Below are 17,038 nucleotides of genomic sequence, written 5' to 3'. Positions count from 1 at the left end.
TATGATAAAAATACTGTAAAACTCACGGCTCCTTTGCAGTAGAGTCTTAACTTTCCTGTTGGTGTGCGAACTATCACTGACATTCTCTTCCTAGAGCTGAGAAAGAAATATAAGCACCATTAAGTAGGTGGTTCATAAACAAATATTTACCAACATTCTCCCTAAGGCTATCAATATTTAAGTTATAAAATAGAAAAGAAAAGAAGCCTATCTTAGAATTCTAAGTGTTGCTCTCAGGTGACTGGGATGGAAACACAAGTTTTGCTGTCTAATCACTAAAGTTAACATAGTCTTTCTGTGCACTTCTTTGTAGATCTTTCTCCTGTAAAAAGAATCTAAGAACTTTTAATGTCATCTTAACACCGTCTACTTATCACAAAGAAGGCATCTCTTAGCACAAAGCATTTTTGGCCAGGATCATAAAGACCTTCCTTACCAGCTAAAGAGAGTCTCAAGACAGTAACACAGTGCAGAGGCCAACAAATACTTCAGAGTTTAATTTATTATGCAGTGTTTTGAGTATGCTAAGACTTGCAAAGTGCCTTGCTTAATTTTAACTACCCTCTAGTTCACAGTTGTTAATGACAGCGAAGTACTTTTTCTTTCAGTTCTCATGACTGAGATCAGAGTAGCGATGAGAAGAAAGCACAGACAAGACAGTCACCTTTGTTTTCTGTTTTCCCTTTGAGGCTTTCCAACAAGCCTACTTTAGATTCAAGTTTATGTCCAGCCAAAATGTGTATTTATACCACACTTCTTTCAAGCTTCAATTTTTAAAATAAATCCACAGAAACTATTTAGGGAACAAAAATAATTTATCAAGCCTATAGTTTACAGTAAAATACACAAAACATATGGAAGCAAATTGTCTTCTTATAAGTTCAGCTCCTAACAGGTACTGTTACAGTATAACAGATACTCAAATAGAATTACTGTACAGTAGTTCTGACTGCCAAAGAAAATATCCTTTAAGTGGAATATATGAAGATAGGTTGAGGAAAGAATTCTTAAAATTACTGGTGAAGCAATTCACTGAACATTATCTTCAAGAAAATATTTTTTTTGTGCACTTAGTTTCAACTGCAGATTTGAATAGCAATATTTAATTGCATTTCTCCTCTGAGAATTGCATAAGAGTGTAAAAATTCACTGCTGCAACTATTTTATCTCTAACCTAAAAAATCTTAGATAATCAAGATTTCGTAAGCCCTTAGACTCCATCCAGTGGGCATCTGCTAAGGTAATCATTGAGAAATTCATGAAACCTAATCTTTACTTATGATACCTAAAATAAAGGCAACTCCTGAGATTCACTTTGCTTCCAGGCACAATTGTTTAGCCTACAGTTATCTAATTTATTGTATCTGCCTCAACGTTCTGTTAAGATCGTATAGAAACCTACTATTTGGGGTTTGTTTTTTCTAAAATGTGCATATATGTATTTTAAAACTGTTTATATACACAGAAACACACACATTTATACACACAAATCCACCCTTGACACTACTAACTAAGCAGTCTTGTAATACCAGAAGACTGCAATCTGAAGTTTTGGATATAGCTGCATGCCTACTAATCTTCTAAAGATGCATTAGAGAATAAACAAGGTTTTCCTGCAGCTTTCTGAAATTTGAGCTATGAAGACCTTGGCTGAAATACCTTTCTTAGTAAAAGAGCAAGAAAGCCAACTGGCAGGACTTACTGTCAAGGACTTCTAACTTTTTATGTACCTTTTCTCTGTAGTGACAGTATTATTTACATTTTGTGGTGAAATACGGAAACCAAAAGACTGCACAACTGCACAAAACTGTCCATGTGATACCATTTTTTGTTGTTTTGTTTTCTTCACGTAGGAGGTAGAATAGCTCGTAAGTCCCATGGAATTGCCATGAGATTATAGATGGCCAGAAGCATCATAAGGAGAAAGAAACACTCTTGATGAGCCCCTCATTGCTGTACAATGCCTATCTTGAGTTTAAGATAAAAAAAACAAACCAGAGTCTAACAACTCCAACATAGAAAAGAAACAGCGCTACCTAGCCAGGTTTGATTCTTCTCTGTCAGTCATTTGTTCTTTTTCTACATTTAGAAGTATCCCTATCCAGTCAAAAAAACCCAAGAGATCCTACCTCTTCTCTGGAGAATAGGTAAGATCCCATAAGGCCTTCTTCTAGAGCGTTTGTTTGCCCAGTACAACAGACAAGGCAATGTGTATTACTCATAAAACTGATCAGATGTGGACAGGTCAAGCTTTTGATGCATTTCAGACAAATTATAGTCTCTAGATAAGACTCTTTACCTGGAACTAACATGGAAACAATTTGCTAGAATGTGGAGACATACTCCAGGGATGCAGGTTAAAATTAGCAAATTAAATCAATAGATGGTGCATATTCCAGATATTGAAATATAATTATAAGTGAAATTAATTACAGTGCTAAGATTTTAATTCATTTCACTAATCTAACAAACAGGTACAATCAAGATCTCCATTGGGAACACTGCAGGTGCAATTATGTTGTGCTGATAAGTAATTTGTGCACTGGTAACAGAGACAGCTTACGCTTACTGAAATGAGGAATCTCATACTCAAATTCACATTTGTTTTGCAACTGTCTACCTGGTTAGGTGAAAGACAGAGCATGTACTCAGCACATGGCAGCAGAGGGTCTGACAAAATGGTGTCTGAAATGGAAGTGCATATAAACAAAGGTGTGGAATTGAATGTGAAAAAAACCAGCACTCACTGACATTCATTGACACTTGCTGAACATTTATGGAGACCAAACAGTGGATGTGAGCACAGTAAGGTGGTGGGTGGTGCATTTCAGTAGTGGTGATGGTCACTTCTGCTGGTACAGATTTTTACAAGCACAGCATACAGGCTCTTTTTTTTTTTATCACCAACAAAAACATAGCTAATGGTGGTGACTGTTGAAAGATAGCATTTTGTAAGCTGAGGATTTGCTCTATCAAATGGTGTTACTCCTTGTATCTGCTGTAGCTTCCATGGAAATAAACAGGAGATACTATTTTTGGAGAGATAAATACGGCATGTTGTATACTGCTAATAGTTTCACAGACACATATATAAGACCTACAGGTTTTAGTTCTGTAACTTCTCTGAAGAAGTACTTTATCAAATACTGACACTTATGTTACTTGCTGAAGATCTGTTATCTGGCTTGCCTAGGAAGATAGTAAGGAATTTTTCTGCATTTCTTCTGGGGAAAAAAAGCACCATAGAACTCCTGTAAACTCTTTGCTCAGGAGTGGTAACAGTTACAGACTACTTCTCTTAAGGTACATGCTCCTACCCATACAGTCTGTGTTGGGTTTTGGAGCAAAAATTTATGCTGCTGTGGAACAAGGGTGACCTCTAGCGCTTCCAATAAGTCAGTTCCAAACTAAGCTAAATAGAGAACTAGAAAAAAACAGCTATAGAAACTGAGTGCTTGGTAAATGTGGGTTATTGGTATCCACTGAAAACCTTAATCTTCCAAAGGCTATGATTCAAAAATCTGTTCTCCATGAAGCATCACTGTTTAAAATACAGTTTTAGACTGCTGCAGAATTTTGAAAAGATATTAAAAAAAAAATAAAGATGCAGGAACAAAGTAGGAATCCATCACAGCTATTCCATGAATAAACTTCTACAGATATCAAAGTAACAACAATATAAAACTGGATGTGCTACATGCTTGCTACATTTCTAGAACACAAAATGAAGAGTGCCTACAGGAAGAAGAAATCGTGTATATGTAAAAATTTTCAATAATGTCCTCCACGATACATATGAAAATATTAACATTAATTGCAAGCATTCATTAAAATGCATTCAAGACATTAAAAGTGTATTTGTTGCATTATTGTTATTCTTTCCTATGTTTTATATTAGTTTCATTATTATAACCATAGATGTCTATCTTCAGCCCCATCTTCTTCTGTTGTTTTGGAATTTATGTATTAAACCATCTGAATGTTCTAGGTAAGCTCAAGTGAAGCAAAACAGGACGAGGAAGGTAAACAATGGTCACTTTACACAAGTGCAATTGCAAGAAGGTATTCTAAAAAAAGAAGAGCTTTGTCGTAGAAACTTATTCCCCATCCTGTGTCAAAGTAAGCAACAGGACTACATGAATACTTAGAACAGAAGTTGTAATTATGGATACAATTTAAACAAGTTTACATAACAAATTAAACTGTATATTGTGAGGATCTTGACAATTCCAAGAGCTTTGACAGGTATTTTTAACTGAAAGCAAATTATGTGAGAACTCACTTTCCAAGAAAACTAGCTAATCATTGCTCTAGGGAATGCAGCTCAGAAAAGAATGGACTTCCATCAGGATTATCTAAATAAGTTGAAAACATGTATATGCAAAGTCAAGTGTAAAATGACATTCTATCAGTCAAAGCAAACACAAATTATCTGTACCACTTGAAGCTTCCCCTTGCTTACAAATATACATTTCAAAACATCAGATAATTCTAGCACTTTCAAGTATATATTTAACTTCAAGTATTTTCATATACTGTCTATTCACATTATTTTTTGAGGTTTTGAAAGCAAACGTTCTTGGAACTGAGCAAAAGCAGAAGAGAAAAATATTAGCCAAAAAAATAATGAAAAGTATGTTTCTGTAAACATTTTGTAAGAAAAACAGAAGTATGATCTTAATCATGTGCATTATGTTGCCACATCACATACTACAGAAATAAAAGCCAAGCCTGTACAGTTTCCCTGTAAGGATACAAAAAAACCCATTAATTTTTATTCATGATAAAATTCACATTCACAAATAAACATTAAGTGCTTACCTTGTAAATTCTAGTACATTTAGCAGCTCATATCTTTCTTCATGTCCCAACTGAAAAACAAAAAAAGGTGAGAATTAGTGAAAAACAACTAAAGCAGAAGAATCAAAGAAGAACAAACATATTGATATGTACCTTGATGCAGTTATTCAGTAATTATTTAGTACAGCAATCGTAAACACACCAGACTGTAATGATTCTCCAAAGTACTTACGGATTCTATAATTACTGAGTCAGGTGTCCTTCCAGTGAATACAAAATGAAGATGTCTGGCTGCTCTGACCAATGCTCCTTCATCTGCAACAAATCAATTAGCAGTACATTTTCACAACATGTATAAAAAAACTGTTAGTTTGCCCCATGATTTAATGGATATTTTTTTATTTTGCCTTCCTTTGCTCTCTCCTCAATTAAAAAAAACCAAAACAACTATCAGTGAACCAGAGTAGGCTTGAACTAGACTTTTTGTGCTATACTTTTTTTTCCTCACTCACAAAGGAACTTGTCACTACTTTTATCTCATTGAAAACATTTTTTGTTCATTTTTGATTACAAAGTCTTTGTTTTAAATTCCATGGCTATTAAGTACAGATTAAGTTCACAAGCAAGGACATACGTGTATGTTGCAGTATGATTTTCATATGCATTTGTGCAGTTCCTTCAGACATTGACAGGAATATAATGACAGCTTAGAAATGCTATATGGTTGGTTAATCACCCTTACATAATCTGTATATATTTTTTGGAAGTCAGAAAAGTCTAAATTCCAATTTTTTAGACACAACATTCTAATGACACCTATTTTTTTTTTTTTTTAGGGATAGTTTCATTTTAAATTTCAGAAGATATTTCAAAATTTTCAATAGATTCTAATTTTTAATGTTGAATGTTTACTTTATGTTTTCTCAATTACTTGACTCTCACCTGGCGATGCTGCTTGATATATAATTTTATCACCTTCTCTTTCTGGAACTGCTGTATGACACACTGCCATCATTGTCAAAAACTCACATATTATAGGTGCAGTTGGCTAAAAAAAATAAAAAAAAAAAGAGAAAATGATTAACAATTTAATCAATAAGTAACGGAAATGTAATAATAGATACAGACAAACAACAACCAATACAATTTAATGGAAGATTCCTCTCTTTTGAACATCAACAAATAAGCCAGTCAGTCAACATCTATCCGTATATCATTGTCAATATGCAGAATAACTTCTCACTTGTGTGCTTCAATATAGGCTACACAGAATAGAGTTTATATCATTTGTAATTGTAATTTTTGTAAATTTTTGTAAATTTGTAATTTCTAAATGAAAAACCAGAAACATTGAGTAATATTATAGAGAAGGCAAGACTGAAAGATGAAAATGTAAAATGATTTCATAGCTAATTCTTACTATTCACTGAAGTCTCCTGATTCCATCTTTTTTATTAAGACTATTCTTTCTTGCATTACTTTTATCTAACACCTTATTTATTAACATACTTTTAAAGAACCTTTGGAAAGATGCAGCGACCAAATCTGAAAGTCATATGGAAAATAATACAAGGTTAGACAGCTAGTTTTTGAAGGAAGATATTAAGAAAAGTGTCTCAGACACTTAAAATCTGCAAAGCTGAAATGATTTCAAATAGTTTAACCAAGAGAGGGAAAAATATATCTAGGCAGAAATAGCTGAAAGTTTTTGACTAATAAAAACTATAAATATATATTTATACAGATTAAGTTTGCAAGGTTATTGTTTAAAGGAAACTATTGCACTTTCCCTTACAAAAGTTCAAAGCAGTCACCTCAATCAAGGTTTCTTGTTGCATATATACAGTATTTGTGATCTGTGTTAGACTGTCAACAATGAAGATAAAATTACAATTACTTTATAAAATAATACCTGAAAACCCAGTTTAATTCCACACTGAAACACTAATGAGCAACTTACAGAACTTGAACAAATTCAAAGCTCTTCATAACCAAATGTGAGCAAGCTTTTCCTCTCACACTCAGGGTCCTGAGATTCTTCAGGGTGTCTTCAAAAGTCTAAGTTACAGATTCTTTTCCAAATCACTTACAAATACGTTTATCGTACACTGTTGAAGTTGAATTTTCAAAGGATTTGGCTCACATTACATACACTTAATACTACATACCTACCAGAAAACAGACGTTATTTCCAGATGGATCTAATTAACATGTAACAGCAATGGATAATATAAAGGTATTCATGAGGGCATGCCGATTCTGTATGAGAACATAATTTATCTTCCCTCAAAGGAAAACACTTTGACTTGCTAAAGGAAACACTGAGAATTCAGAAAACAAAGGTAATTATTTCTGCAGCACTTACATGATTATTTTGAAGATTCTCCAGTAGTGATGAGTCACTAAACATTTTTTCATCTCCATTTTGAGAACCCTGCCTAGAAATAAAATAAAATAAAATAAAGAGATCACCACCAGCATATACTTAATTCATATGCAAATAATCTACATTACTGTGCTGAGGTAAAACATAAATTTTGGCTTAAGATGCTACAATAATGGCTGCAGTCACACAAAGTGTGAAAATGAAGGGAAGAGAACTTTGTTACAGGTCAGCAATGTTTATCTTATATAAATGCATTCAAATCCAGGTATGTTTTCCTGCTCACTTCAGATAATGCAAGATAAAGTCTTGCAAGCAAGACTGGCTTCTTCTTAACTATCTCCATAGAAGGAGATTACAAGAGGGACTCAGAACAACATATACCTGAAGGACTGAAATATCTTAAGAAATTAACAGCTTTGGCATAGGTTTGCAATATGTTTGCAGAAAATTAAGTCAGGTATCGGAAGGAGTAAGCAAACTGAGTTCAAACATTATAGAACTAACATTCTGTTAGTTTCCTATTACTCACGACCAAAATTACCTAAAATGATGTAGGAAGACACAGAAGGATGAAATAGCAAAGGATCAGAAGAAACACTAGGTGGAGACAGTCCTTGAGAAACACAGCCTTACACTACATTATTGCAGAAGTCTTCTGGCTGAAGTAGCTACTTCTAGAAAGACTTGTTATATCAACTGATTGCTGAGTATTAAGACAATCCAGCTCAATCTGAATTTTAGTGAAACAGAAGAGTTCTGAAAAGTGAATCCACTCAGAAGAAAATATAATTTCTTTTGGATTTTGCCCTGTAGTGATTTACGTTGAAGGATAAACCACATTTAACTCAAAGGAAGCCTAAAGATCTTTGTTTTTCATGAAAAAGTAAGCTGCTATAGTCCTGAATTGCCATGAAGGAATACAAAAAGAGCACTCTGCATAACAACTCAAGGACAGCTTTCTTCAAAAGCCTGTTATAAAGTGACAAACTCAAAACATCCTCAAACACCAAGATTTTATTCATTTAAAATGCAAAACAGCTGTGCCAAATGTTAGCAGCTTCATAGACATTTATTTCAAGCTTTGATTGCATAAAACTTTTAGACTGAAAGACTTCAAGATATTTTTCAGATTCTCAGTATTAAAACTGAAAAATATTTGTAGGTATAATATTTCTAATATAAAAGAAAAACTTTGGAATTTGGAACATTATTTGAGTGTGGAAAAAAAAATCTGCTTGACTAATATTTCTAATTACAGAAGACTTGCACACAAAATAATTTTCCTGAGTATTTTAATTTGTGAATGTTTACACTACATTCATAGCTTATAAAGTACTGCTTTTTATTTGAACTGCTATTCAGGCATTAGTTCACACATTTTGCCTATTCAGATGTGATTACAGAAATTTTGATGCATATTAGTCAAAAACAGTTTTATTTCTCAGGCATGCTTTATTTCATTTAAGCGCTGCATTAATGGAACCTCTCCTTCACACACTCACTAAGCACAGCAGTACACGTTTGTAATAAAGAAGTAGCTATAGTAAATAGGGATGTTTAGGTCAAGTAAGATACATAACACCTTTTTGGAAGTATGCGGGAGGATTTTTCCTTTATTTATTTATTTGTTAATTTATTTTAAGAAATAATGATTAATTTTCATCCAGGGAATTTTTAAAATGTAAGGCAACAACTTATTACAGTTTTGGTGACATACCTTGCCACAACTTCCAACAAATACAATTACAATAGTTTAAAGATTGTAAGTGATTTCTGTCCCTGATATAACTCAGTTTATTTTGAAAATGACTGTAAATATTTAGTTTAAGAAAGAACAATGATGGAAGTGTAAGTCATGCAGAAGGTAACAGAAAGAAGTCAGGACTCACTTTCCTTCTGGCTCGTTAAGAGATTGTGTCCTCAAATGACACTGTTATCTCAGTTTCAGTAAAGAATTAAGTAACAGCAATGCTCTAAGAGTATTTGCAGGAAGCAAAATAGTAATAGTAACTTGCATATTTCCTTTCTCAAACATTATTTTTCAAACATATTAGGGATTATTACTAAACTGTTATTAGATAACAGGAGAAAAGAATAAGTTACTGCTAAGACCAAATACCTTTATAAGTGACAAAATTTTCTTCAGTAAACAATTTGGATTTGTACAGGATTACCAGTAGGATAACTCAGTGATGGTATTATCAATTCTATTACAAAGTACAGATCTTAATACCACAGATTTCTGATGGCATGAATTTGCACAAGACTTGGTTGGGCTGCACCAACTTGAAGATAAAATGACTTTTGAATAAAATATTTTGCATTTAGCTGTTTCTGAATATCTCACTGTTTTTAAGCTTCAATTTTAAACAAAAACCATACTACCGGATTCTGAGAGCTTACCAATCATCTGAAGGAACACTATAGTCCTCAGGCTCAGGACAATGGCTGCAGGTGAAGCAAGATAGGAAGAGAAATAGGGAGAGGAAAAAGAATCACAAAGGCTAAAAAAAACTGGATTATGTATAAAAAAGAAGGTATTTAATGAAATTAAATGACTGAAAAAGTAAAGCTATCTCAACTGAGTATTTTGAGAATACCTAGAAAATAATAAAATACTGAAAAAAAGGATATTTTTCTTGAGATTATAAAATAAAAATTATTTTCATTCAACTAGGAGTGTGCCTGCTTTCTAATTTCTACCAGTTGAACAAAACACAACTCTTGCTTATTACTAAAGTGTATACTTAAATATATTTTGACTGTAAATGAAAGATAAATTTTTGGTTTTGCATTTTATTTTTATCCAAAGCAATGATAACAAAGCTTATCTGAGTTCACAAAGTGTTTAAGAGCACAGCTAACCATGGCACATCAGGATTTAACCCTGTGATGACAGTTTTGAATATGTCACAATTAGCTGACAGTTATATATTGTGTACAGATAGATACATGAAATATTAGGGTTAGAACGGCACTTATATTACAGCTCTTAATTGAAAAATAGTTCAGTATGGTTAAGGAGATAAGTTTTTCAAAACAGAAAGCCAACATTAGAACCCTCAAAATTACTTTATCTAAATGATAAAAAGCCAGATCATCACTGCTAGCTTAATCCCAAAACTTAATTTCACAGCCTCTGCTTGGTCTCTGCCCAGTCTTAAAGGTATCTAATTATCAGCTTATTGATCAGACTAGGTACAGCATCTCACATACAGCCCAGCCATGCTGTCACTTAAAATATAGGTGCTTCTGCTCTATTCGTTGCTCTAATGAATTTCTTTTAAAGTAAACAGCTGTAGATGTTTGAGGCCTTTGCAAACTCAGTTGAAGAATTTGGCTGCAACTATTGAAAAATAAGTAATAAAATGATATGTTTGCATTTAGCTGGGGAGGTTTCTTTGTAGCAACACCAATAATATGAGTTAGGTCACTTAAATGATATTCATAAAAACCATCTAGATGACACGGTAGAGCAAGGCAATTCAAAGTCTTGTCCATCCTCTAGATTATCTAGTGAAAGTGTATCCATGTAAAATATGAAACGTGGACACATCCATGCATTTTGGAAATATGAGGGAAGACTGTTTTTTTTTTTAAAATAAGAATAAACAGACACAGTAACTGAAAAAAACAAGTGTACTGAAATTGTGTTGCAGCAGTAAGCCTATCTAAACTTTTGCTTACACAAAGAATCATTCATGCTTCCTTTTAGTAGCATTTCATAGCCTCAAAAAATTTATTCGAAGTTGCAACCATTGCTAGGCATAATTTTTATTATGGTGTTAATTTAACTGCATGCAAATATGCATAAGTGGAGGATAGGCATACAAAGAAAGAAATAAGCATATATTAAAATACCTACCCATAAGCAACTCCTGCCACAGTACATTTTTTAAACTGCATGATGTTACACGTCAGAGTACCCGTTTTGTCAGAAAATATGTATTTGACCTAAATGAATGATGAAATAATTATATATTAATATCTAACAGTTATTTACATATCTAGTATAATTTTGTCTATAAACACACTGAAGTAAATAATTTTTTTAAACCACTTCTACAATCTTTACAGCATCATAGAACAATCTGAATTGGAACAGACTTTAAAGCCCATCCAAGCTCCTGTTGTGGGCAAGGTTGCCACCCACCAGAACTGACTGCCCAGGGCCCAATACAACCTGAACTTGAAAGACTCTAGGGATGAGGCATCCACAGCTTCTCTGGGCAGTCCATTATAGCCCATCACCACTCTGATGGAAGAATGTCTTCTGAGCATCTAATCTATATCCATCCTCTTGGTTTAAAGCCACTACCCCATGTCCTATTACTATACTCCCTGATAAAGAATCCTCTCCAGCCTTCACATACTTGAATAATGCTACAGGCTCCAGATACAGTTCTACAAAATTGGAATTCAGAAAATGAGGAACACACAAGAGAACTCTTGTGAAAAAAGATTACTTTTACAATATTAAAAGGGAACTCTACAGCAGAATGAAGAATTTCTTTTTTTTTCTTGATTTTGACATAGAAGTAAAATAACGAAAGAGTAAAACAAAAAGACTAAGGCACATATTTTTAAAAATAAGCTCTCACATATTTTTCAATAATTTAGATTTTAAAACACTGACTTAAAGACAGTAATCTTTTCTACCTGTCCAAGTTCTTCATTGAGATTGGAAGTACGAGCCATCGCAGCAGTGTCAGTAGGCTCATAGTGCATGTCTATGTCCTACAGGAAAAATTGAAGAATATGTTTATAAATCATCTTTCCATAACTTGTTATGAAAAAAAAATCTAATAGGAAAGAAAAACAGAAGAGCAGATTGAACACAAAAACAAGGGATCTACTTCTATTTTATTTTATTTTAGCACAGGAGCCACAGACACAATCAGATCACTTCCAAGTATTTCCAAAATAAATTAGATTTTCACTTTTAAATCAGAATCCATAAGACTAAGATTTTACAGAACACTGGAAGTAATCTGAGTATTTGCAAAAAATTGTTGAACCCATGCATCTAAAAGATTTGTCAATAAACAAACACTACATTGTAATACTTAGCATGAAGTAAGTCTTAACTATTTACATTGTACTCACTTCTAAATACTATGATAAATACTCCTTGAGCAGAAGACAGAGAAATTTAAGAGTACACAATAACTTTAGGATACATTTTTAGTTGTTTTCTACTTTCTCTCTCATCTTTAATCCCCCCCCCAAAACAAAACCAAACAAAAACAGTTTCATTTAAAATAACAATATAAATATGAAGACATTGTAAAGTATGGCATCGTAGTGCTACAAATTGCAGATAACCAAATTCTCTATACCAGTACCTTATGTACACATAGAAGGTTTATGTTTATGATAGAAAAATGCCCAGACTCCCATATTCTGATAAATGCATTTAAAGACAACAAATCCCTCATTATTTGAAATAGAGAGAATAGAAGTTACAGTTGTGTTCTTCAGGAGTTTTTGCATATACACTAGTTGCCAATCTGCACATTCAATGCAGAATAGGGAACACAAAGGAATAATTTTCTTCCATTCTTTTACAATTTGCACAAAAATTTTTGTTTTAGCAAAAAAGATAATAAACCATAAACTACTCACAAAAATATTTAACTTTTAAAATGAACTTCAGTTTCGCTAATGAATATTTTTTTATCTGTATCTGCATTGCCTCACACAAATCTATTTCATGCATTTGACCAAGGAATCAGATTAAAGAGCTCAGAATGGTATGATTAACATACATTTAGGAAAAATTGAAAAACTGAAAGTACGATTACAAAATCCTTTATGTGACTTTAAGCAAGAAAAAAAAACAATATTTCTCCCTCCAACCCAACTGATAATCCTGCTTTTAATGGCAGAAAATGGAGCTATCCAAATATTCTTTATATACTTTACAAAAGATAATACTAATAGACAATGGTTTTGTAGCAAGACCTTTAAAATGCAGTGACGGGGGAAAAAAAAAAAAGCTAAACAAGGGCTAAGTATAGGGAAACAAATTCCAAACAAGCATGGGCTAAGCTCAGAAAGATCAAAAAATGAGACAGGACAAAACTCCACTGGACTGCAAGATCTTTCCTTCTGATCATTCTGGCTGAAGCTCTGATACCTAAGAATTGATGAGAAAGTACAAAGTATTGTAAAAAGTGCTAGAAAAACCTTATGTGAGTATAAAATGTTAAATAAAGCCACATATAATTACCTTCTTCTATCCCAGTAATAATAAACAGCACACTTAAGTATTTACTATAAGAAAATAAATCTATGCATACACAAGCATTTAACTTAATTGTAAGCCACTTAATTGTATGAATAATTATAAAAATATTTACCCAATTTATGAAATATGCTTGGATAAATTTAACAACTTCAAGTGTAACCAACAAACTGATTGGAATAAGATTATTGAAGAGAATGATAAAAGTCAAGAAGTTCAATCCAAAGTTGCTTGCTCCACCATCTGGCAAAAACCAAAGCAAATCAGACAACATTTAAGACCATATTTTTAAAAGCAAGCGCATATAGTGCATTCAGAGTATTAATCACTGATTTTATAATATTTTCTGCGTAAAAAGACACTTAAGAATTCATTACAGATTACTAAACCTTGTATGCATCAGGAAAAGTTCCTTAAATAATATTCATAATCTGTAATTCAAGAGTTCTGAGAGTACACTGCACAGCAACGAATAACAGGGTCAATGCGTTAGCCCATGTTAAAAAGTACTCCTGTGTTAGCCTATATAGGCTTACAACTAGTTATCTGGTTTTAGTAGTGCCTACAGCCTGATATTAAGAGAGAAGGAAAGAAAGATGGAGCAAGGGTCAGATGTTCAGTTTCACAGTGGCTAAGATTTTTCAAAACTGTGGCCTGTTGCAAAGGGTTGGCCACTAGAAAATCAGCAGCTCTCCTGGCTGACAACCATGGTGATCCTGCTCCAGTCTTTGCATTGTACACCGTTTCTTTGCATTTCAGAAGTGCTTTAAAAACAAATATTGTTCTACTGTTATTATTTTTAGGGCAAAAAAAATCCCTCACTGTGCTCTGCAAACACCCTTCCAGCAGATACACAGCTGTGCACCTATGGCACATGGACCTGCTTGTTACTGTAAAATCCAGGTTTTGGATACTTTCATTAATACCAATTCTAGTATCAAATGAAGTACAAATTTGGAAGACTAGGGAGTTAACACTGTTATTCTAACTAATGGCAATCTATATTCAATTAAGTTTGATATGTACTGTTGTTTAAAAATAAAATTATTCTAACAAAATTCCAAAAGCATTCTCTAGAAAGGATGGAACTCTAATGAGAAAGTAATTAAATACATAGAAAAATTCAATAAAGGTAAAGGGGAATAAATTGCTTATGTATTAGCAGTACTTTGCTCAAGAACAATTCTAAAGGGTACACATTATAGAAACATCACAAGTTCAGTTAATCACATAGCATACATCAGTAAGGAAACTGTTAAGGACAAACACTTGAAAACCCCACCAAATCTCAATGGCCACTATTTCAACTTCACTTAGTTTCAGAAATAAAAATATAAAAGCTTCTGAACTGCTTCACTGCTACACCAACCACTATTTTCCAAAGTCTTCGATAATTATTTATTTGACTACTATATTGGGCAGCTTTGTATTCAAGACTCAGTGGTGTCGGAAAAAGAAGATCTAATTTGGGCTTGACTACCTCAGCAAAGAAGGTTGTAGACCCTCTGTAAGAAACTCTGAAAACATCACTAACTGATGACAAGGTATGTTTATGAAGACTTCCTTTAGATCTAGTTTCCCCTCATTGAGAGTTACGTCAATATGTTGCATCCTGCTGGAAGATCTGCATAACATTCCATTGCCTTCAGTTACTGAGAGTAGAGCTGTCCATATATTATGAAGGAGATCTTTGTGCCTGTTCATTTCAGGAGCAGCCTGCTTGGGTCTGACATTGGCAGTTAGTATTTATTTAGATGCTTGAATAGTATGAAAATTATGAAGCCATGGCATCATTTCCTGAGGCAAGGGAGTTAAAAAATTTGGGGAAGTAACCACCAGTTTACATGTAATCCATCAGCAACAACTGACAATTGCTTCAGCTTGGTATCAAGGAAGCTGACCACGTCAGCAGAATGCTGGTACAGACCTTGCTCAGTTGCAGAGATGCAGAAGCTTCAACAACAAAGCTTCCCTTCCTGAATTAGCAAGAACTCATACTGCACAGTAAGGTAAAATTTATACTAGCTGTGATATACCTAGAGTAATAACTTCAATAAACAATAAAGAAGAACTGATTGAAAGATACCCTATGTGATACATAAAGCATGGTAATCATCTACCTCTCGAAAAATAAAAGGCTTCAGGACAACTGAACAGTAAAATAGTAATACATTATTTTACAGCTTACAATTTAGATCAAGATACCAATCTCTTTCAGTATGCCTTCGATTCCATATAGCTGAACCAATAGAGCAGATCAAAGACATGGCAATAAGAATGCAGAAAAGAATCAAAATCTGAATATTCGTAATTCGTTCCACATTAGACATTTTAAGAGGCGGACTTGTTGAATTCTGTAAAAGACAAAAAAAAGTAGTGGCTATTAAAAGATGTCCACAGAATTCTAATTTACAAATTACAGGTTATTGAATTTTTTTTTCCTAAATGTTCTCTCAGCTATCATCATAATAAATGGCAGAAATATTTCAGTCAAAGAAAAGAAAGCAAAACCAAGAAAACTCTCAAACACCAAAAGCTAACTGTAAACATTTAAAACATATTTTAAAATACATGTGCAATATGTCCTATCAGCGCTATAGAATGCTATTAGTAATTAATACAAACAATCAAATTCATTTTTAAATTACTGCTCTACAGATCAAAAAAGCAATACATAAAACATGCAGGACTGATCTGAAAACATTCTTTTTGTTCAACAAATGCAATTCAATTTTGATATTTCAAACACCACTAGGAAAAGTAACTCCATAGCTTAAGAATGGTTCTCTTCTCTCCTTATTTTGCATATCAAGTTTCACTTCATCTTCTGACAAGAATGCTTACCTCTGTACTTGAATGAAAGCTCCACAAGAGGACAGTTTTAGGAGCAGTCAAGAATAAAAAAAGATGAACAGGCAAACTATAATGATCCAACTTACTAATAAAACAGTTTTCAAAAACACAAGTTAAAAAGAGAATCAAAAAATATGCTCACTGGTGGAAAACTACTCTTTCTAATCAATCGATAACTGTCTAAAAGCTCTAAAAGTAGTTATTTTCTTGAAGTAAAACCAGTAAAAATAAAGAAGCAGTATTACTGACTTTTGAACTACTATACTCAATCTAGCCACGTTTTCTTAAAGATTTTTTTTGTTTCCTATGACACAGACATATTAAAAGGTAACAAGAAAATTATAAGAAAATAAAATAAAAAAAGTCTAAGCAACAAACCTGCATAAGCTTTGTGTCATGTCCTGTATAGACAACTATCCCGTGAACCCACTGAGTATTTCTCAACTGAGCTCCTCGTAGAAGAATCTGGTCAGATCCCAATGGGACGGTACTAGGAAGAAGCATTTTGGTATTTTAGAATCAAAACAGTTAATGTCAGTGCAATAAGGATAATGCATAATTCATAAGAATAAATGCAATCAGCAGTTGTTAAAACTTATTAGCTCATTTCTCTAAGTTTAAATGATTACTGTAAATACACCAGAACCTCATTTTCACAGTTAAAGTATTTGGTGTGCTGATTTAAAGAATATATGACAGTTTAAAGCAAGTCAAATATGGAACCCAAATATAAAACTTTACAATAATATTAC

The 17,038-nt window shown here is 33.1% G+C and overlaps 1 protein-coding gene across 5 annotated transcripts in view; it reads right to left on the bottom strand.

Moving 5' to 3' along the window:
* ATP8A1 (ATPase phospholipid transporting 8A1) overlaps positions 1–17,038 on the bottom strand; it is an 89,866-nt gene that overhangs the window by 43,014 nt on the left and 29,814 nt on the right. For 4 of the 5 annotated variants that reach the window (XM_065737089.1, XM_065737090.1, XM_065737091.1 and 1 more), the window contains 10 exons: positions 16,665–16,776; positions 15,622–15,787; positions 13,549–13,676; positions 11,846–11,923; positions 11,052–11,140; positions 7,166–7,238; positions 5,743–5,848; positions 5,033–5,115; positions 4,822–4,871; positions 27–96 (listed from right to left, as the gene is read on the bottom strand). In XM_065737089.1, the coding sequence (XP_065593161.1) occupies positions 27–96; positions 4,822–4,871; positions 5,033–5,115; positions 5,743–5,848; positions 7,166–7,238; positions 11,052–11,140; positions 11,846–11,923; positions 13,549–13,676; positions 15,622–15,787; positions 16,665–16,776 (955 nt within the window). Of the gene's footprint in view, positions 1–26; positions 97–4,821; positions 4,872–5,032; positions 5,116–5,742; positions 5,849–7,165; positions 7,239–9,589; positions 9,635–11,051; positions 11,141–11,845; positions 11,924–13,548; positions 13,677–15,621; positions 15,788–16,664; positions 16,777–17,038 lie in introns of all 5 variants that reach the window. The other variant, XM_065737093.1, reaches the window with a different exon arrangement.

The sequence above is a fragment of the Cyrtonyx montezumae genome, unplaced genomic scaffold (genome assembly GCF_038088225.1).
Source record: "Cyrtonyx montezumae isolate F1298 unplaced genomic scaffold, pur_monq_1.0 scaffold_2, whole genome shotgun sequence".
NCBI lineage: Eukaryota > Metazoa > Chordata > Aves > Galliformes > Odontophoridae > Cyrtonyx > Cyrtonyx montezumae.
Note: the sequence above shows the minus strand (reverse complement) of the source record. Positions and strands in the feature narration are given on the sequence as shown.